General features: G+C 45.9%; 1 protein-coding gene across 4 annotated transcripts in view; it reads right to left on the reverse strand.

The window, feature by feature from the left end:
* Window positions 1-22,992, reverse strand: part of fgd4 (FYVE, RhoGEF and PH domain containing 4) — a 182,962-nt gene that overhangs the window by 21,150 nt on the left and 138,820 nt on the right. For all 4 annotated transcript variants that reach the window (XM_033037563.1, XM_033037565.1, XM_033037564.1 and 1 more), the window contains exons 4-10: window positions 22,226-22,706; window positions 19,011-19,100; window positions 17,081-17,229; window positions 13,393-13,549; window positions 9,266-9,404; window positions 4,928-4,986; window positions 1,065-1,214 (exon numbers count right to left, since the gene is read on the reverse strand). In XM_033037563.1, coding sequence (XP_032893454.1) covers window positions 1,065-1,214; window positions 4,928-4,986; window positions 9,266-9,404; window positions 13,393-13,549; window positions 17,081-17,229; window positions 19,011-19,100; window positions 22,226-22,706 — 1,225 coding nt within the window. The remainder of the gene's footprint in view (window positions 1-1,064; window positions 1,215-4,927; window positions 4,987-9,265; window positions 9,405-13,392; window positions 13,550-17,080; window positions 17,230-19,010; window positions 19,101-22,225; window positions 22,707-22,992) is intronic.

The following is a 22,992-nucleotide window of genomic DNA, read 5'->3' on the forward strand; positions in this document are numbered from 1 at the left end:
AATAATGATAAGGCTGTCAGCACTCAGTTAGAATAGAGAGAATCTGACAGGGGCTTTGGTTCGATGTGAAAGTCCTGCAACTCCTGTCAGAGATTGTACCAGCACCCGACAAGGAGCTCTCCGGCAGTCCTTGCATCAAACATGCCAATGAAAGGACTGCAATTTGTGTACTTAAGATTCTTGTCTCATGTTTTGTGTGAGAAACTGCTGAATAAAATTAGAGCCCGTGCATATGGGCAAAAATGTAATTATGTAGCTACTGTCAATTACTGCTCAACAATCTTTGAATTGAATTGAAAGAGAGCATGGAAACAGGCCCTTCAGCCCACTGAGTCCACGCCGACCATTGATCATCTGTTTGCCCTAGATCTATGTTATTCCACTTTCACTCCTCTCCTGATAAACTTGGGGTAGTTTAGAGGCCAATTGTGGGAGGAAGCTGGAGCACCCTGAGGAAACCCGCACGGTCACAGGGAGAACGTGCAAACTCCACACAGACAGCAGCCAAGGTCAGCATCAAACCTGCGTCTCAGGCGATGTGACGCAGCGGCTCTACCAGCTACACCGTCATCATAATGAAAAAATCATCTCGTAAAATGAAATTAATGCTTGACAGATTATTTTCCATCCATATCTTTTTCTATCTGATCCCCTCAATATTTCTCAATCGTTATTTCATTGTCGGTACATGATCTAAACGTGGCTATCAATTGTAAATACAGGCTTGGATTCTGCAGGTCAGTGAATTGTTTCAATACCAAGACGCAAGGAACTGCAGATGCTGGAATCTTGAGCAAAACACAAAGAGTTGGAGTAACTCAGCGGACCAGGCAGCATCCCTGGAGAACATGGATAGGTGACCCTTCTTTGTGGGGAATGCTGTCCGACCCGCCAAGTTACTCCAGCACGTTGTGTCTTTTTTGGTAAACCAGCATCTGCAGTTCCTTCCCCCCCCCAAATCATCTCTCAGGCTGAGAATGCAGGAAGGAAGATCCCATTGCAAAGCCACAAATAAAGCCGTCACTGTCTTTTAGCCAGGTATCCATAATGTCACCAGTACTTACCAAGAAAAGATATCTTTCCTGTGAGGAAGTGTTGCGAGCAGCCAGCTTTTGGATTTGTCCCTCTTTTATTAATTCATTTGAAGGATTTACTATATCCTCCTCTTCACCTCCTAGCATTTCGTACACGTCGATTAACTTCTTCATCTTTTCCTAAGTGCAAACAAAATATATTGATTATATCGAGTCTGAAGAAGGGTCTCGACCCGAAACGTCACCCATTCCTTCTTTCCAGAGATGCTGCCTAATCTCGCTAAGTTTCTCCGGCATTTTGTGCCTGTCTTTGGTGTTTACAAACCTGTGGTGCTGCTGCTGCTGTAAGTAAGAATGTCAATGTTCTGCTCGGGTACATATGACAACAAAACACTCTTGAATATTTATGACCCATATTCTTAATTGCAAACTATTGGGGGAAAAAAGGTACATTCCCTTCCATTTAAAATCATCTTATGTCCTGCTTCAGTTCACCAAATGTGAACATTCACTGGAACGCCCCATGTTCTGATGTCATGGCCAAGTGTGTTTTATAATGGGTTCACCAATTCTTCACATTTGCTGCAGTAGTGGAATTAGGAGTGGAAACAAGATGGACAAGCCACGTTGTAACTGCAAACAAATACAATTACAGTCTAATCCACGTATATATGATTCATGGAACTAATACCATGGTGTAAGAATCACCATGGATATTAGCCTGAAACCTGTAACATCCAGATTCAGGAACAGCTTCTTCCCTACAACCATCAGGCTATTTAACACTACACCCTCCAATCAGCTCTGTATTACATAGACTATTATTGTTATTATTGCACTATTATTGTTTTTTAATGTGTACATATATGTCCGTGTGTCCGTGTGTGTGTGTGTGTGTGTGTCCGTGTGTGTGTGTGTGTGTCCGTGTGTGTGTGTGTGTGTCCGTGTGTGTGTGTGTGTGTGTGTGTGTGTGTGTGTGTGTCCGTGTGTGTGTGTGTGTGTGTGTGTGTGTGTGTGTGTGTGTGTGTGTGTGTGTGTGTGTGTGTGTCCGTGTGTCCATGCGTATGTGTGTGTGTGTGTGTCCATGCGTATGTGTGTGTGTGTGTGTGTGTGTGTGTGTGTGTGTGTGTGTGTGTGTGTGTGTGTGTGTGTGTGTGTGTCCGTGTGTCCATGCGTATGTGTGTGTGTGTGTGTGTGTGTGTGTGTGTGTGTGTGTGTGTGTGTGTGTGTCCGTGTGTCCATGCGTATGTGTGTGTGTGTGTGTGTGTCCGTGTGTCCATGCGTATGTGTGTGTGTGTGTGTGTGTCCATGCGTATGTGTGTGTGTGTGTGTCCGTGTGTGTGTGTGTGTGTGTGTGTGTGTGTCCATGTGTGTGTGTATGTGTGTGTGTGTGTGTGTGTGTGTGTGTGTGTGTGTGTGTGTGTGTGTGTGTGTGTGTGTGTGTGTCCGTGTGTCCATGCGTATGTGTGTGTGTGTGTGCACACGCGCACACACTGAACCTTTTTTCTCGTTTATTATATTGTTTACAGTGTACTATGTTTACATATTCTGTTGTGCTGCAGCAAGTAAGAATTTCATTGTTCTATCTGGGACATGTTACCATAAAACACTCTACAGTTTTAATATAAAATTCTTGGAGTTTTATGTATCCCAGTAGAATATGATCAATCGACCATTTTACAATTATTAATAAATATATTGTGCTCAGGAGCTGTGTGTCATATTGGAGATACTCGTGTATGCTAACTGGGTCTTGACTGAGCGGGCTGCACCTTTGCGGAAAGATTGCATGGGGAGTAGACAAGGACTCAGTGGCACATGTGGTTCAATTAAGAACAGCGTTCAGCAGGAACACAGAAACCGCTGGGTCAACACATTCTGTGCACGCTGGCCCTTTGCACGAGTAATTCCAATCAATTTCACAGTTCTTGTTATATCGAGGGCCAAGTCTTCTTCTCAGCTTTAAACATTTCTCAGATTTTGCACTTACAGGATGTAAACCACGACCATTCCCCGTGACAAAATATCCCGCACTTCTGTCCCTCCAGGTGAAGAATTTATCCACCTTTATCCCCACCGTTCTCTGACTGATTATTTTAGATTTAAAAACATCTTACTCACTAACTTCTAAAGGAAGCAGCCTTCTCTGATAACTCATCATAACTCAAAAAAATCTCTTAAATCTTTCTTTAAACATTTTGTCGAATATATATTATTCCAGCATCTCCTCCTAATTATGACCTTGCATCCCAGCTGTGGTAAAAGGAAATGCTCTTTCATGTCAATTCTAAATATACAGAATATTTTGGCATCAAAGCCATCATTGCCTTATTTTTTGACCCCATTAAAAAAATATCAGTGAAGCATTTTTTGTTTGTAATAGCGGCACGGTGGTGCAGTGGTGGAGTTGCCACCGCACAGCGCTAGAGACCCAGGTTCGATCCTGACTACGGGTGCTGGCTGTACGGAGTTTGTCCGTTCTCCCCACGACTGCGTGGTTTTTCTCCGGGAACTCCGGTTTCCTCCCACACTCTGAAGACGTACAGGTTTGTAGGTTAATTGGATTCGGTAAAATTGTAAATTGCCCCTAGTGTGTGGCATAGTGCCAGTGCAATGGGGTGATCGCTGGCCGGCACAGACTCAGTGGGCCGAAGGGCCCGTTTCCTCGCTGTATCTCTAAAGTCTAAAGCTAAATTTTAACACTGGATGATTTTGGTCTCATAAAACTAGTAATATTCTTGATGAGTGGCACGATCATATAAATACCTGTTAAAACAAAAACATCCAAATCTCCATACATGATTTAATTTTCTGATTGCCTTCATAATTTGAGCTGATAATGTGGCAGGCAACAGTTCAACAGAGCAACAATAATAACCAGCAAAAGTAGCAATTTTTACATGAATAATGGATCACGGGAATTGGGTCAGTGGATGTCTCCAGCACAAATTAATCTGCAGCATCATCAATTATGAAACACAGGTTATATACCCTTGTTTGCCATTGCTCAGCCTTAATGTTCAATCGCAAGCAGTGCCTTCATGGGTATGTGCCACTGAAAATCACTTACATTTCTCAAGCCTCTTGTACATTGAAATCAAACTTGCTGCAGTAAATCCGCTTGACGGCAGGCTGCTAAACAAAAGGCACTGCAGAGATGATCGAGAGAGCAGATGAGACAATCTCACCGTTCATAAGCCTCAAAATGCATATTTCCTGCAGACATTGCCTTCGACAATTTCCACTTGATTGGATTTTACTGCACCACCTCTTCCCTGACCAGCAAGAACCGTTGCATCTACCATAGGTATCAATGATATTTATTTTCAGTTTAGTTTATTGTCACGTGTACAGAGGTACAGTGAAAAGCTTTTGTTGCGTGCTATCCAGTCAGCGGAAAGACAAAACATGATTATAATCGAGCCATTTACAGTGTATAGATACGTGATGAGGGAATAACGTTTAGTGCAAGGTAAAACCAACAAAGTCTGATCAAGGTACACAAAAAAGCTGGAGAAACTCAGCGGGTGCAGCAGCATCTATGGAGCGAAGGAAATAGGCAACGCTCCATAGATGCTGCTGCACCCGCTGAGTTTCTCCAGTTTTTTTGTGTACCTTCGATTTTCCAGCATCTGCAGTTCCTTCTTAAACACAAAGTCTGCTCAAGGACAGTCCGAGGTAGATAGTAGTTCAGCAATGCTCTCTGGTTGTGATAGGATGATTCAGTTGCCTGATAACAAGCTAGGAAGAAACTGTCCCTGAATCTGGAGGTGCGCGTTTTCACACTTTTTCACTGTTTGCTCTTTCACTTGAAAACTAATAGCATTAACTTGTCAAACCCTCTTTATAAAAACCCCAAACCACGTAATTCAAGTTAAATTCTTTGCACTCACCATCATACGGATTGCAGCATTCGAGTGCGTGGCTGCAGTGGAGATAATTTCTAGGGACTCTGTGAATGTTAAATAGATTAATGAATGTACCATTTAATTATTCAAAATCTTAATGAATCTGAATGTGTCCTATTAAAGCAGTCATTAACTAAAGAGGTTTAAACTAAATTGTCCAAACCTACAACGGGTGGAAAACAAAGGACAGAGTAATTATTAAGTTAAGGAAATCATTTGACTGAAGAGAAAAAAAAATCAGGTGGAACTTTTGTGAGTATTTTATCATGAGTGAAGAAATCTTCGAGAAAGGAACAAAGTTCAAACTGCAAAATGCTGGAGTAACTCAGCGGGTCAGGAGGCAACATCTATGGAGAGAAGGAATGGGTGACGTTTCGGGTCGAGACCCTTCTTCAGACCCGAAACGTCACCCATTCCTTCTCTCCATAGATGCTGCCTCCTCACCGGCTGAGTTACTCCGGCATTTTGTGGCGACCTACGATTTTATCAGGCATATGCAGTTCTTTCTCACACAAGAGCTGAAACTGCTGTCTGCACACCGTCATCCTCACGTCTGCCACGTTTCCAAATGAAAATGATAGCAGCTTTCTATCATCAGCCCCAGCCCCAAGAAGAACTGACGAGGATGTGAAAAACGATGAACTTGGTAACGTCACAGAAACAGGTCCATGAAATTACCAGCCCACGTTAACCATTTAACTCCTCAGGTTGATACTGTATTCCATAGGTCTGGTGGATAATACAATTTCACTATTCACTTTTGAGCCTATCCTTCAATATTTTTAGTTAACAGGAATTGATCAATGCTGCCTTTTGGGCCGTATCTTTAGACCAAAGAGTTTCCTGGTTCTTCATCAATGATAAAGGGGATTAATAAAGTATTATCTATCTAATCTAATCTTATCTGATCTCTCTTCTGTCATGAAGTCAGAAGTTGGCTGAGGAGAAGGTGACAACTAGGTATACAATCAGTAAAATTAATCAGGAGGACAGGGAAACTAGTTGCATCTAGTTGAAGAACTAGGTTGGGGGGAGGGACGGAGAGAGGGGGAAAGCAAGGGTTACTTGAAATTAGTGTAATCAATATTCATACCGCTGGGGTGTAAGCTGCCCAAGTGAAATATGAGGTGCTGTTCCTCCATTTTGCATTTGGCCTCACTCTGACAGCGGAGGAGGCCCAGGACAGAATGGTCAGTGTGGGAATGGGATGGGGAGTGTTTGCCAACTGAGAAACCGCAGGAGAAGGTGGTTAGGAGGGAGAGATAGATCAGCCATGATTGGATGGCAGAGTAGACTTGATGGGCCGAATGGCCTAATTCTACCTCTATCGCATATGATCTAATGATCGCGTAGGCCCAGGCGGACTGAGCGGAGATGTTACATTGATATGTACATACATTCAAGTCAAATTCAAGTACAATAGGAAGAGCAAAGAGAAAGATAGAATGTGCAGAATACAGTTCTCAGCATTACAGCATTCCAGTTCTAGTGTCCACAATGACATTATATATTTACCATATTTATGTGATATAGAAGCCATATTGCCAAGTTTGCCAATGACACAGTGATAAGTAGCAACATGAACAGAGTATTATTAAATAGTAAGTAGTTACTAATAGATTCAGTAAATAGATAAAACATATAGGTGATAATTAACCAGTTGCTGGCAACACTCAATCCCCATGTATAATTATACATTAGACTTTTAAAAGGCTTTGATAATGGGAGCGGAAGGGCAAAGGTTCAACGAGTTAAGGAGGTTTTTAAAAGGGAAAATTGAGGGGGAAGTTATTTTTACAAGGACGGTGGCTGATATCCGGGACTCGCTGCCAGAGGAGGTGGTGGAATCAGAAGCAATCACCTGTCTAGGAGATATATAGACAGGCAGCTGCATAGGTGCGCCTGTATAGAAGGAAGCTAATTTAAAACGCACCAATAGGATCAGATGCACTCACTGCATTTAAGAGGCATTTAGACAGGCACCTATAGAGGTGTGTCATAGAAGGAAACTGAATAAGCGCAAATGGGAATAGTGCATATGGGCAAGAAAGGTCAGTATGGGCACAGTGGGCCGAAGGGCCCATTTCTGTGCCATGCGACTCTATGAACAACACAATATACTAGTCAACAAAATGGAAGTTGATGGGTTGAAAGGGACAGTGTAAATGTGGCTTAAAAATTGGCCTAATGAATGCAAACAAAGTGAGTTAGTCAGTATAGGAGGATGTCCTGCATGGGTCAGTATCAAGAATACTCGTTGGTCTCTCAACCAGCTTGTTGGTCTTGGGGTATGTTTCTCGTTTAGGTCCTGGCCGTCAATAATTCTGCTACATCACAGAGCAGCACGAAGGCGCAGCGGTAGAGTTGCTGCCTTACATCGCCAGGGACCCGGGTGCAATCCTGACCACTGGTGATGTCTGTACGGAGTTTGTACATTCTCTCTGTGACCGTGTGGGTTTAATCTGGGATCTCCAGTTTCCTCCCACACTCTAAAGATGTACAGGTTTTTAGGTTAATTGGCTTGGTATAATTGTAAATAGTCCCTATTGTGCGTAGGCTAGTGTTAATGTGCGGGGATCGCTGGTCGGCGCGGACTCGGTGGGCCGAAGGGCCTGTTTCTGAGTAGTATCTCTAAACTAAACTAAAATACTGATCATAAATTCAAGAATAACCTGGGTTTTGGAACATAGGGCAACATTTCCAACCATGAATGAAAGAGATACACAGCTACTCAATTTTGTCAACATGTCTACAGCGAGGTACATTTTGAATGCCTTTTGAAAGATTAAGGACATCAGTAGACTGCTGAACTGGGCAGAAGCATACATGGTACGTTTTAATCATGGTCGTTCCTTTGGTAAGAATAGTGAGTGAGTTTTAAAGGAAAGAAGAGATCTGGGCAAGGCTAGATGAAAACATATAGAGAGATATTACAAACTGAGATACTTATAAACTGAAGCACAGTGAGGAAAGTTAAAAAATATTGCTTAGATCCCAGTGGGAGCATGTTGTCCAGGGCTAAGTAGCACCTTTTGGGAAGGATGCCAGGTCTTTAAGGGGGATGAGAATTATTCAGGCAGTACCATGGATGCTTGCATTCAGTTCTGCTGAGAGAATCGAGGCAGTATTGCTTAGTTCAGGGCAGGAAAGGTCAGGGAAGGTTTGAAGTGATGAAAACCATTAAATAATAAATAAGAAGGAAATATCTGCAGCGGTAGAAGGGCCAGCAGGGTAGGAAATTGGCAAAGAAGGTGAGAAAGTTTATTTTAATTGTAGCAAGTGGCTGCGATCAGGAACACACTGTCCGAAACGGTGATTGAAGAGTAAATTTCAAAAGGATATTGGAAAAGGGAGAAAATTGGCAGGGATCTAATAAAGGGCAAGGGAAGATAGCTCTCTCAAAGGCACAATGGTCTGAATGGCCTGTTCTTGTTCCACATTATTCCATCATGATAGGTATTGAAATCAGTGCTGCAAACTAATCTAAAATGAATGTAATGCAGTGGTGAAGAGAACAAAAGGAGACAACAGGAGAAAGAACTGTGCATCTGCTCAATGCAGGAACTGCTTGTACCATCCCCGGTTACTTTGTCTTCATTGACTAGAGGATTATATAGTTTCCACAGGGAGAAAGAAAAATAATAATGGTTTTAAAATGAAGAATCAGAACATGAATGTGTTTCTGCCCTACTTCTTCTTCTTAGGCCCCCTTAGGTCATGGCTGACCATCGGTGTCTCCAGGTCCCTATATGGAGGACGCCTGTGCGTGACTTTGTTAAACGTGGGGAGACTGGTCCTTGACAGATCCAGTGACATGGAGTCCAAGACGACCAGAGACCCTTTTCTGCTGCAGCCTTCATCCTCCTGCCCAGCCGTTGTGAGACTCAACTAAGGTCAGCCATCGTCCTCCGCCTGTTCCACCGTTGAGGTCTTGGTTGGATTGCTCTTTGTCAGAGACCTCCCCCTTGACCTTACCGCCATGGGTGGCCCTACCAGGAGCATATCTCCGGACGGCATCGCTCTCAGGATCTCAGGACCACACAAGCTTCTCCACCACGACAAGCTGACAATCCACGGAGATTGTCTGCCCTACAATCTATAATAAAATATAACGTTCTGCCCTCATCAGAATCAGCAGCACTGATCCAAACATGTTGGGTGGGATAAATACAGAGCTTAAAGAAAAGAAAATGAGTTTGAAAATGAAGTTGGCGTTGTCAAATATTCAGAAGCATTATTTTGAGGCGATTGATTAAAATCCAAACAAAACAAAGAAAATCATATCATTGGTCTATTTAGAAATTAATTTTGAGATTTCCTTACTCTCTGCGTCTTTCCTGTCTAACGAGTCCTCTGGTAGTTTCTTCAAGTAATCCTTAAGCAGGAGCTCATAGCGGGGAATTCGTTGGACTGGTTCCAGCATGTGATGTTGGATTGTCAGGGATCCACAGATTTCTTGTTTCTGTAAAAACAAACACTCTGTCAAACCGCGGTCCGATTTCGCAAGTGGAACTTTAAATTTAAATGACACAGCACACTTGTGGGGAAACAGAGCATTACGCTCTCAGGGGCGGCACGGTGGCACAGTGTTAGAGTTGCTGCCTCACAGCGCCAGGGACCCTGGTTCAATCCTGACTACGGGTGCTATCTGTACGGAGTTTGTACGTTCTCCCCGTGACCTGTGTGGGTTTTCTCCGGACGCTCCAGTTTCCTTCCATACTCCAAAAGACGTACAATAGACAATAGACAATATACAATAGGTGCAGGAGTTGGCCATTTGGCCATTCGAGCCAGCACCGCCATTCAATGTGATCATGGCTGATCATCCCCAATCAGTACCCCGTTCCTGCCTTCTCCCCATATCCCCTGACTCTGCTATTTTTAAGAGCCCTATCTAGCTCTCTCTTGAAAGCATCCAGAGAACCTGCCCCCACCTCCACCTGAGGCAGAGAATTCCACAGCTCACCACTCTCCGTACAGTTCTGTCGGTTAATTGGCTTCGGTAAAAATAAGTAAATTGTCCCTAGTGTGTAGGATGGTGTTAGTGAATGGGGATGGCTGGTCAACATGGAATCAGTGGGCAGAAGGGCCTGTTTCTGCACTGCATCCCTAAACTAAACTAAATTAAAGAATTTGGAGACAGGCACAAAATGTTGGAGTAACTCAGCGGGACAGACAGCATCTCTGAATGGGCTCATTCTTTCTCTCCAGAGATGCTGTCTGTCCCGCTGAGTTACTCCAGCATTTTGTGTCTATCTTCGGTTTAAACCAGCATCTGCAGTTCCTTGCTACATATTAAAGAAGTTGGAATTGACTTTCTACTCTCTGATGAGATTGTCAGTTCATAAAGTCAAGTCAAGAGAGTTTATTGTCATGTGTCCCAGATAGGACAATGACATTCTTGCTTTGCTTCAACACAACAGAATATGGTAAGCATAAATACAGAACAGTTCAGTTTGTCTATATAGCATAGCCTGATGGCTGTGGGGAAGAAGCTGTTCATGAACCTGGATGTACCAGATTTCAGGCTCGTGTACCTTCTAACTGATGGCAGCTGAGAGAAGAGTGTGTGGCCAGGATGGTGTGGGTCCTTGATGATGCTGGCAGCCTTTTTGAGGCAGCGACTGTGATAGATCCCCTCGATGGTGGGGAGTTCAGAGCTGATGATGGACTGGGCAGCGGTCACAACTTTCTGCATTCTTTTCCGCTCCTGGACGCTCCAGTTGCCGAACCAAGCCACGATGCAACCAGTCAGCATGCTCTCTACTGTGCACCTGTAGAAGTTCGAGAGAGTCCTCTTTGACATACTGACTCTCCGTAATCTTCTCAGGAAGTAGAGGTGCTGATGTGCTTTCTTTATAATTGCATTAGTGTGCTGGGACCAGGAAAGATCTTCGGAAATATGTACGCCCAGGAATTTGAAGTTCTTGGCCCATTCCACCATCAATCGGTCAATCTCACTTCTATACTCTGACTCGTCACCATCAGTGATTCGTCCCACAACAGTGGTGTCGTCAGCGAACTTGATGATGGAGTTCGCACTATGACCGGTTACGCAGTCATGAGTATAGAGTGAGTACAGCAGGGGGTTGAGCATGTAGCCTTGAGGTGCTCCCGTGCTGATTGTTATCGAGGATGACACATTTCCACCACTACGGACAGACTATGGTCAATGGATGAGGAAGTCGAGGATCCAATTGCAGAGGGATGCGCAAAGACCCAGATCTGAGAGCTTGGTAACCACCTTGGAGGGGATGATCGTATTAAACGCCGAGCTGTAGTCAATGAATAACAGCCTGACATATGAGTTTTTGCTGTCCAAGTGGTCCAGAGCAGAGTGGAGAGCCAGTGAGATCTGTTGTGGCGGTAAGCGAACTGCAGTGGGTCGAGGTTCTTGTCGAGGTAGGAGTTGATTTGCACCATGATCAACCTCTCAAAGCACTTCATCACCACAGACGTTAGTGCCACTGGTCGATAGTCATTGAGGCACGTCGTCACCTTGTTCTTGGGCACCGGTATAATTGATGCCCTTTTAAAGCAGGTGGGAACCTCAGACCTCAGAAGTGAGAGGTTGAAAATGTCCGTAAAAACTCCAGCCAGGTTTTTAGAACATGACCGGGTATACCATCAGGCATTTTCTGAGGGCTCACCCCCCTGAAGAATCTTCTGACGTCGACATCTGTGACCGTGACTGAAATACCATCACGGCGAATGGGGGCTCGAGAAGGCACATCAGTGTTCTCCCGATCAAAGCGTGCGTAAAACGCATTGAGCTCGTCAGGAGTGATGCTTCGCTGACAATTGAGCTGCCTCCTAATGTCGCCTTGTAGGAGGTGATGGCATTCAATCCCTGCCACAGTTGCCGAACATCTGTCTCAACACTCGATGAAGCACTCCAGTTCCATTTTAATTCACTGTGTTAAATAATCATAGCTGGATCAATCAAAGCACTTCAATTAACAATGGCCAGGGGCATCAAAAGATATTGCAGAATGAAAATCCGCACCAAGCCAAAGTTCCTTGGCCTCAGCACTGCTGGCAAGGTTTCCATGCATTGCCCCTCTCTGGTTATCTACCTTCCTGAACCATTGTAGTCCTTGTGATGGTGAGCTCCTGGCGAGCAGCGGCCTCACCTCGACAGCAGGCCAGGCTTGCCCGCCGCGGAACCAGGAACCCACCTGGAGTCATCCGAGGCTCATCTCCCGTTCGACCCGGAAGACCGGGAACTGGTGAGGAGGACTGCGACGGTGGCGGATGCTGGACAAAGGGCCGTTTTCAAAATGGCGACGGATGGAGGGGAGGATCGGTGCCGCCATGACAACGGGCCTTTAAGGCTTAGACAAGCCTGCCCTCTGAAGAACTTTGAAACACCAGAAACATGGCGACTCTTTGTGTACCGTCTCAGTGAAGTCTATTACAGTACAATCATGCACTGTTGTACTGCGCTTATCTATTCAATTCAGTTCAATGATTCAATTGAAATGATAGTATGATTTTACTGGATTGTATGCAAAACAAAGAATTTCACTGTGCCGTGGTGCATAGGTACACGTGACAATACAGTATCATCATCATCATCATCACATCATCATCATCATCATCATCATCATCATCATCATCATCATCATCCTGATAGGACCTTTCCTGATTTAGATTCAGCCACAATGAAGGATGGTAACAAACATTCAACTCAGTAAGTTTTGTGCCTTGGAATAGAACATGGAGATGGTTGTTTTTCATTGGCATTGGGGCAGCTGTGCAGGTAAGTGCTGAGTGTGGCAGCACACCACCCAACGTCTGTCTCTCATTGAAACACAAAGTGCTGGAGTAACTCAGCGGCTCAGGCAGCATCTTTGGAGGGAATGGAGGCTACGTTTCAGATTGGGACCCTGGAAAAGAGGCAAATCCAGCTTTCGCCCTCCCTACTACAAGGTCCCGACCCATTACATCGCCAGTCCATTCCCTCCACTGAGTTACTCCAGCACTTTGTGCTTGACTCAAGATTCCAGCATCTACAGTTCCTTGTGGCTTCTTCTGCCTTGCATTGCTGGAGAGTTGGATGTGAGAGGAGGTTTGGGAGAATGAACGATGATGCTTCTACAAATCAGTGTGGTGTGTGGTTCCTAGTCAGAAAAAGGGTCCTGACCTGAAACGTCACCTATCCGTGTTGCCCAGGGATGCTGCCTGACCTGCTGAGTTACTCCACCACCTTTATTGGTGTCTGTATTAGTAAAAACATCCATCTTATTCCATGCAATTGGACAAACATTTTCTCATCAGGCTCAGTTCAAATGTTGCAAAAGATGTTGCAATCACACTTTAAAAATGCATTCACAATTATATCATGCCCACCATCACTTTTAATACGTGCAATGTCAAATCGTAACAGTTTCACTCTCAAGTTACTCATCACATCTAGAGTGGGGGAGTTGGGTCATCCTTGTTGTTACCTGAATTTCCTGAACAATAGCTTTGAACTGCAGTGATCTGCCCATCCACGTTTTCAGAAGTGCCATGGCCTTCTCAAAGTTTTTCACATATTCACCGTACATCTTCAGGAACGGGGCCAATTTCTGCAAAATATCTCCTATTTGTGGCGTGGTATTCCTGCAGGATAGAAATTCGGCCATTACAAAAACGTAGTCTCGTAAAGATGAGCAACGGATGAACCTACAGCACACTGTAATAAAAAAAGAACTGCAGATGCTGGTTTATACCAAAGTGCTAGAGTAACTCAGCGGTTCAGGCAGTATCTCTGAAGACAAAGGACAGGTGACGTTTTGGGACGGGACCTGTCTTCAGGCTGGTTGTTGTGGGGATAGTGGGGGGGGGGAAACTTGAAGCGAAGAAAAAATACGGAGCAATTTGGGGCCGGCAACAGATGACCTCAGGCAAGAAGGTTCCGTGATAGGCTGACTGTTGGCTGTGTGAACTAGTTCATTTTGTGCCCATCTACAGCATAATATAATGTGTTGGGTGATGGGGCATTGGTATATGAACTGGAGCTGATGTTTCCCCATCAGTGAATTGGTCAAGAAACTCACTAATTAAAAAGAAAAGCAGACCTTTGGCAGAAAGCCTCATCAAGGTTATGATCTCCGTCCGTTATTCTCTCCAAAGCCACAACTATGATCAACAGCAACAAAAAGTTTTGCAAAATTTGAGACGATTGACGATCTATTTAACTATAAAGCACCTCGCCCCACCCTCCCGTGCCAAAACAAATATTAAAATATTCTTCCGACCAAACGAGTAACCTCCAATTTCTGCACTTCACACTCTACCTCGTAAGGTCATAAGTAATGGGAGCAGAATTAGGCCATTCGGCCCATCAAGTCTACTCTGCCATTCAATGAGGGTAGTCGAGGCCAGTTCATTGGCTATATTTAAGAGAGAGTTAGATGTGGCCCTTGTGGCCAAGGGGATCAGAGGGTATGGAGAGAAGGCAGGTATGGGATACTGAGTTGGATGATCAGCCATGATCATATTGAATGGCGGTGCAGGCTCGTAGGGCCGAATGGCCTACTCCTGCACCTAATTTCTATGTTTCTATGTTTCTATGTAAAAGGCTAAGGGGATAATGGTGTTTATTCTTTGAAGTTTAGAATTGAAATGTCTAAGAACTGAAAAGTTGACAGCAAATGCCACATCTGAAGGAATGCAGTTAGTGTTCACTTCTGCCACCACAGACCAGAGATGAAAAGGCAAATGTAAAGTACCCGCATTTACCCTGAGTTTGTCATGTTGCAGAATACATCCTGTGGCTGCTTTCTTCCGACCAAACGAGTAACCTCCCATTTCCGCACTTCACACTCTACCTCGTAAGGTCATAAGTAATGGGAGCAGAATTAGGCCATTCGGCCCATCAAGTCTACTCTGCCATTCAATCAAGGCAGATCTAACTCTCCCTCCTAAACCCATTCTCCTGCCTTCTCCCCATAACCCCTGACACCCGTACTAATCAAGAATCTATCTATCTATCTCTGCCTTAAAAATATCCATTGACTTGGCCTCCACAGCCTTGTGTGGCAAAGAATGCCACAGATTCACCACATGATCACCACATCACCTGCCACATAGAGGAGTTGTCCCTCACTTAACCCATCTGTGTCATTTTGTAAACACTTGTGACCTCCACGGAGCTCAGTTTCCACTCCAGCTTTGAACCGTCATCAAATCTGGATACATTACACTTGCCTTTTTCATCTCAGTCATCAATATAAATGATAATTCGTCACGGCCCCACTGCAGAAAGGATGGAACACACACCTGAAAATGGTCTGTTTATTCATGCAGCTTTTTTGACCTTTCACCAATCCTTTACCATGACTAATATCTGACTCCTAAATTCCTGAGCTTTTATTTCTTCCCACTTGTTTGAAAGAGCCTTCTGTGTCCTTCATAATATTATGGGGTATGGAAATAAGGCTCATCCCGGCAGGCCGCTGCCGCAGACGCCTCCTGGCAGGCCGAGGGGGCCTGGGTCGGCAGAGGCTGGAGAGGTCCCGGTGGCGATAGTGGAGAGGTCGGTGCGGCGGTCGATGATGGCGCCGACTGACAGACGAGGATGGACCACGTGAAGTGAGGGCGCCGCTGCCGAGGGAAAGAACATAGGAGGACGGGGGGGGGGGACGCCATGAGGGAGGGGGAGGGGGAGAACAAAGGGGGATCACACCAACCAGCGATCCCTGCACATTAACACTATCCTACACACACACATGGGACAATTTACATTTATACCAAGCCAATTAACCTACATACCTGTACGTCTTTGGAGTTTCAATCATTCAGTTTCAATCTTACAATTTAATTTATTGTCACGTGTACAGAGGTACAGTGAAAAGCTTCGGCGTGTGGGAGGAAACAGAAGATCTCGGAGGAAACCCATGCGGTCACAGGGAGAAGGTACAAACTCCGTACAGACAGCACCGGCAGTCACGGTGGCGCAGCGGTAGCGTTGATGCCTTACAGCATCAACGCTACCGCATCAACGCTACCCTGCAACATAGAGGAGGAGGAGCCATCTTGGTGAACGGCTTGCTAGCCAGCAGCCGTCCATTTTAAATCCGTTTTTTTTAATAGTTTTTAGTGAGTCCTGTTTTTTGTTTGTTGGGGATATGGTCTTTTTAATGTGGGGGGTAGGTGTAAACTTTATTTCTAGGTCCCTACCTGGTCGGTGTGGCAGCCTTTTCTCCGGGCTGCCCGTCGACCCGTCCTTGTGGCCTACCTGCGGGCTTGGAGCGCCGTTTCCTGGTGGGGACCGCCCAGCACCTCGGCCTCGGCGGCGGCACAGCGTTGGAGCGCTGGAGCGGAGCGGAGTGGAGCGGGCGATGCCTTGCCTGGGTCGCCGCGCTGGAGCGACGCGCTGGAGCTCTGGCGAGCTGGACCGCCGAGAGCAACATCTCTGGGCTGCGGGTCTGCGGAGCGGAGAGGCGGCAGTGCGGAGAGGCGGCAGTGCGGAGAGGCGGCGCCGACTTTTTCATCGGGAGCTTGGGAGCTCCAAACCGGCGCGGCCTTGTCGGCTTCGGCAGCCGCAGGCTCCAACCAGGAAGCGGCCGTTCCAGGTGGCCCAGCCGCCGAAAGGACTCTCCCGACGCCGGGGCAAGACCACCCGGTGAGAACGGCCAGGGACATCGGGCCTCCGTAGAGGCAATTGCGGTGGCCTCAATAGGCCTGACTTTGGGGTGAACATGGGGTGGGGACTGGACATTGTGCCTTCCTCCACAGTGCTATCCACTGTGGGGGGATGATTTTTTTGTCTAATTGTAGTCCTGTAGGTCTGTGTCCAAGATGGCTGCCGTGAAGAGAGAGTGGACGCTGGCGCGCTTTGGCTGCCGCTGCTCTCTCTTCACACTGTGTTTTTGATTTTCTGTTTTTGGATTGAATTCTGTTTTTAATTTGTGTCTCTGTGATGTCTTTATTACTTGTTATATTCCGATTATATGTTATTCCGATTACTATGTAAGGTGTCCTTGAGATGTCTGAAAGGCGCCCATTAAATAAAATTTATCATTATTATTATTACAGCGAATTCAGCGCCTGAGAGCGCTGCATTCGCTGTAAGGCAGCAACGCTGCCGCTGCGCCTCCGTGACCGCCCAAGGAAGTGCAAAACAGAAAAATCGTTTTTAAAACTTACCAAAGATTCATTCGTGTTTCGAGCTCAGGCAGCAGGAACTGACTGTGGAAGGCATAAATGGAGGAAATGTTGGAGAAGATCTTGGTCACTACCTCTGCAGGAAAGGAGCCCTTGCTGTTGGCTTCCTCCAGCAACTTGGCACAGAATACCTGCCGAGCAAATTCACCAGTGTCAATATTCATACTTAACAATGACATTCTCACTGTCAGCAGGGGCACAACAGGGTTGTCAGTGAGGTACAAAATAGATAATACGATAAATAAACAAAGCAAAAAAATAATAATTCTATAAATAAAATACCCAATATAATGCAAAAACACAACAAGCCCCAAGTCCCTAGAATGACGCAGGCAGTTTGTAGTTCTTAGTTTAGTTGCCGTTTGTGGTGTTCAATAGCCTGAAGGTTGTTCAGTAAATTAAATTAAGTACAGCATTTCCCCTAATTAATTGTTCAAAATGTAATACAGTAAATCCCCTCATTTTAACAGATCTCTTTATATCTGATTTTGGTTACAGGGGATCCAATCTGGAACTGCAGATGCTGGTTTAAACAGAAGATAGACACAATAAGCTGGAGTAACTCAGCAGGACAGGCAGCATCTCTGGAGAGAAGGAATGGGTGATGTTTCGGGTCAAGACCCTTCTTCAAGCTGGTTAGGGATAAGGGAAACGAGAGATATAGACGGTGATGTGGAGAGATATAGAACAATGAATGAAAGATGTGCAAAAAAGTTACGATGATAAGGGAAACAGGCCATTGTTAGCTGTTTGTTGGGTGAAAACGAGAAGCTGGTGCGACTTGGGTGGGGAAGCGATAGAGAGAGAGAGGGAATTGCCAGGGCTACCTGATGTTGGAGAGAACAATATTCATACCACTGGGCTGTAAGCTGCCCAAGCAAAATATGAGATGCCGTTCCTCCAATTTGCGTTTAGCCTCACTCTGCCAATGGGGGAGACCAAGGATTTAGGACCGAGATGAGAAAATCCTTTTTTTTTTACACAGAGAGTGGTGAATCTGTGGAATTCTCTGCCACAGAAGGTAGTTGAGGCCAGTTCATTGGCTATATTTAAGAGGGAGTTAGATGTGGCCCTTGTGGCTAAAGGGATCAGGGGGTATAGATAGAAGGCAGGGATGGGATACTGAGTTGGATGATCAGCCATGATCATATCGAATGGCGGTGCAGGCTCGAAGGGCCGAATGGCCTACTCCTGCACCTATTTTCTATGTTTCTATGATAGAAAGATCAGTGTGGGAATGGGAAGGAGAGTTAGACCGAGTCTGTTGTGTCACAGAGTGACCATTAGGGGGATGGAGCGAATGGTGCTTTTGAATTCTTTAAACTTAGTTTAGTTGTGAGAGAAAACCAAGTCCACGCAGACCAGCCATCATCTAGTTCTATCCTACACACCTGGGACACTAGCAGTGTGTAGGACAGAACCGGAAACCCACGCGGCCACGGGGAGTGCGGTGGCATCGTAAGGCAGCAGCTTCTCCAACAACCCACAGAAGCCAGCCCAAACCACAAACCTGCACGTCACCGCAAGGTGGGAGGAAACCCGAGCACCCAGAGGAAACCCACGCTGTCACAGACTGTTCAGTCTCGACCGGTAATGTCGCCCATTCCTTCTCTCCAGAGATGTTGCCTTTCCCGCTGAGTTACTCCAGCATTTTGTGTCTATCTTTGGAGTACACCAGCGTCTGCAGTTCCTCCCTACACAAAGGAGAGGTGTCCCCTTCCTTGGAGAAACAAAGAACTGCACACGCTGGAATATTGAACAAAACATAAACCACTGGAGTCAATCAGCAAGTTAGAGGCAGCATCTGTGTGAGGGAATGGATAGGTGACGTCTCAAGCCGGGACTTTCTGAATCAGTCTGAAATAGAGTCCTGTGGAGAGGAAAGACAAACTCTGACAAATCCACCACTCACCTGATCTAGTAGATGAAGCTTGTTCACAAACGCTCTCTCTGTCAGCAAAAGCTCGTTAGCAATCTTATAGAGCTTTTCTTCGTTTGTCTCCTACAGAGAAAAATCATAGGTTCAAAGGTTTATTGTCACGTGTACCGATGAAGGTGCAGTGAAACTCGAATTACCATACAGACATACTAAAAAAAAAGCAACAAGACACACAACTACATAAAAGTTAATCGGCCATAAGCACATCCTGCACCTATTGTCTACTGGGGTACTGATTGGGGATGATCAGCCATGATCACATTGAATGACTCGAAGGGCCGAATGGCCTACTCCTGCACCTATTGTCTATTGTAACACAAACATCCACCGCAGTGGATTCCCCATATTCCTCACTGTGATGGAAGACAATAAGGTCTAATCTTCTTCCTCTTTATTGCAGGTTGCATTAATGAAATCTTCCCTCATTCTCTACTTCAAGGACTGAGCATTCTGGCCGATTTATCTTGGAAGTGGGTGGAGTAAAGAACCCAAGCTGGTTTAGATTTCCTTACAGTTTGGACAACACGCTGCTTGTGGTCTAACCACAATTCTATGCCAGATCAAGAGAGCGACACTGAGTTAGCACTAGGGCAGGAAAATGTTGTCGCATGTTTGGGAGGATTGTTGAGCTCTGAAGTAGAAAGATGGCTGGCACAGCGGTAGAGCGATAGAGTTGCTGTCTCGTACATAGCGCTTACAGCGCCAGAGACCCAGGTTCGATCCCGACCACGGGTGCTGCCTGTACGGTGTTTGTACGTTCTCCCCGTGGCCGCGTGGGTTTTATCCAAGATCTTCGGTTTCCTCCCACACTCCAGCGACGTACAGGTTTGTGGGCTCATTGGCTTGGTGTTAGTGTAAACTGTCCCTAATGTGTGTGGAGGATGGTATTTACATGCGGGGATCGCTGGTCGGTGCGGACACGGTGGGCCGAAGGGCCTGTTTCCGCGCTGTATCTCTAAATACACTTGATTAGGATTCTGCTGCATACACTATCCCCAACCCCATCCTAACCCTCCTTATCCATTGTACTCTCTACATACACCCCTCTCCATGCAACTTGCGCCTCTGATGGGACAACCCTGAAGAGGTTACCCAATATTTTACACTCTCACCCATTGCAGGAGATAGATAAGATGTGACCAAGGCCTTGGTCCACTAGGGTGGGCTGTGGATCTGGAAGAAGGGAGACATTCAGAGGTAGCTGCGGGGAATAGCTCTTCATCGGAGCAAGTGCGACAGACACAGAAGAATGGGGGAGATGGGATGGGGTCTGTAAAGAGGCAGGAGGAGGGGAATTGGAGACAATAGATGTGGGAAGGTGGGCATGCGATGGATATGTGTTGCTAGACTATCCCCTGACACGGAGATAAGAGAGTGATACAGGCATAAACTAATCTATAAATCAATCATTCATTTCCTCCACCGACTTGAATATCTACATGCCCAATTATGTCAGAAATGTGCCAGAATATTGCAAATAATCGCAATAAGGCAGTACAGTGCTGTTGTGGTTGAGTTGCTGCCTTACAGCGGCAGAGACCCGGGTTCCATCCTGACTACAGGTGCTGTCTGTACGGAGTTTGTATGTTCTCCCTGTGACCTGCGTGGCTTTTCTCCGGTTTCCTCCCACACTCCAGAGACGTGCAGGTTTGTGGGTCAATTAGCTTTGTCCCCAGTATGTAGCATAGTGCTATGTGTACGGGGCGATTGCTGGTTGGTGCAGACTCACTTGACCGAAGGACCTGTTTCCATGCTGTATCTCGAAAGTAAAGTAAAGGTGACGTATACTAAAGTGAAGCAGGAAGTGGCACCAATGTAATCCACAATGCACAGGAGAGAGGTTGAGAGAGTGGGTCTGATTAGAACTGAAACAACCCTCAGTCCATGTATCTCAGGAGCAGCTTGGGCCCACGCGAGTGTCCAGGGCTACTCCATGGATCTGGAGAAAGTGTGTTATAAGGTCATAAGGAATAGGAGTAGAATTAGGCTATTCGGCCCATCAAGTCTACCCCGCCATTCAAATGTGGCTGATCTATCTCTCCCTCCTAACCCCATTCTCCTGCCTTTTCCCCATAACCACAGACACCAGCAGTTGGAGAAGTTGTTTAACGTGGGGACGAGTGCAGACAGACAAATGAAGAGGTTGGCATGAGTCATGAACGGTTAATTGGCATACGTACCAAAAAAAGGAACAACACAATTCTTACTTGCAAAGCAGAACAGGTCTGTAAACACGGCACGCCTGGATGCACCACAATACCCATAGATAACTGTTTGGCCTTACTGGTAGTCTATTTGTGAACATCAAACAACGTTGCCCCCGATAGCTCCGATCCATGTTAGAGAGGGAAGAAATATCATATGTGCCCAACTAGTGCTGAGAAAACATTACATGCACTGAGGTGAACTGTACATGGACCTGCTCGAATCAATTTCTCACTTGTGCACTTTAATATTAGACATAGAGGGTGGAGTGGGCCATTCAGCCCACTGTAGGTGCTACCCCAGCCAATAAGACAACAGCTGATGTTGGTGTCCTTTATGGGTGACTGCTTGCATACCTTGGGTCTGCAAGCAAAGGATTTCACTCTAACTTGTCACATGTGACAATAAAATATTCAATTCAATTCTTAATCCAGTGGCACTTCTCTGAATTGACAGCACAGTCATTCATTCCCTTCACTTCTCTTGGAAATGAGTGCTGGCATGGTCGATCCTGTGTTAAACTGCATTTACTAGTGATTGATACTTTTCAAAATAATATCTTTTTCAATCCTCTTTCAAGACATAATTGCTGCTGCATTGTACCTTCCTTTGACCTCGTTTCACCACAATCAGTTAGCCTGCACGCCCCAGAATGTACGCAGCAAATATCTCCACTTAAAATTCTACGCAGCGTAATGGAGACATACTCGTGACCCGAAACGTCACCCATTCCTTCTCTCCAGCGATGCTAACTGTCCCGCTGGGTTACTCCAGCATTTTGTGCCTACCTTCGGTGCAAACCATCGTCTGCAGTTCCTTCCTGCACCAACGTGCACTCTTGTACACGTAGGAAGTAACTCTAGATGATGCTGGTTTGCACCGAAGATGGATACAAAATGCTGGAGCAACTCAGCGGGACAGGCAGTTTCACTGGAGAGAAGGAATGGGTGAGACCCTTCTTCAGTTTGTGGCAGATTCCTTACCTTCTTCTCTGCGCTCAGTTCGTTTTCACTCGTCTGTATTTCTCCATTGCGGATTTTCTTTGCTTCCAGAGTGGTCTGCGCCTGCACTTCCGGAGCCTCTCCTTGTTTCTCGCGCGGCCTCGAGACGGCATTGAGGCCGGCCACCGCTGCCCGTCCCGTGGTAGACGGCGCCTGACTCACGGCGGCCTCTTGCTCCCCGTCTGGCGGTCTGTTGTCCATCAGAGGCTCGGCCGTACGCGCGCTGCCCTCGGTGCTGCCCGCTGACAGCGAGGTCACCAACCCGTTAGCCGGCTGCAGTGCAGCGTCGGAGGCAGATTCCGCGGCACAGTTTACCCTCACAGAGTCCGTTCTCTGCCGCTGAAGAATAGGATGGTCTGACAGCAGTTTGGGCTGATGAGAATTAATCAAAGATCTTGCAGGGTTTCGGGGGGAAGGTGACCCACTTTGAACGTCCTTCTTCAAATCATTAGGGCTCCCTGGACTATCAAAATATAAAGCTACAGTTAATTCCTACTCTTCGGTTAAACAACACTGCATTTCTTCTCGTTGCGGCTGCATTAGAAGGGGAGTTAAAAAATACATAAGCTGGTTGGTTTTGCTGCTCTCATGCTGTATGAAACGATGCAGAAATACATTCCCCAGAGGATAAGTGTTCCATTTGGACAGAACAGAAATAAACCTACTTAAACAAGCACACCATATCGCAGCAACTGTGAATAGAGGTCAGTCTGTTATACGGTGATAAGAACTTGTCTCTGCCCATATAC

This window comes from Amblyraja radiata, chromosome 19 (genome assembly GCF_010909765.2).
Source record: "Amblyraja radiata isolate CabotCenter1 chromosome 19, sAmbRad1.1.pri, whole genome shotgun sequence".
NCBI lineage: Eukaryota > Metazoa > Chordata > Chondrichthyes > Rajiformes > Rajidae > Amblyraja > Amblyraja radiata.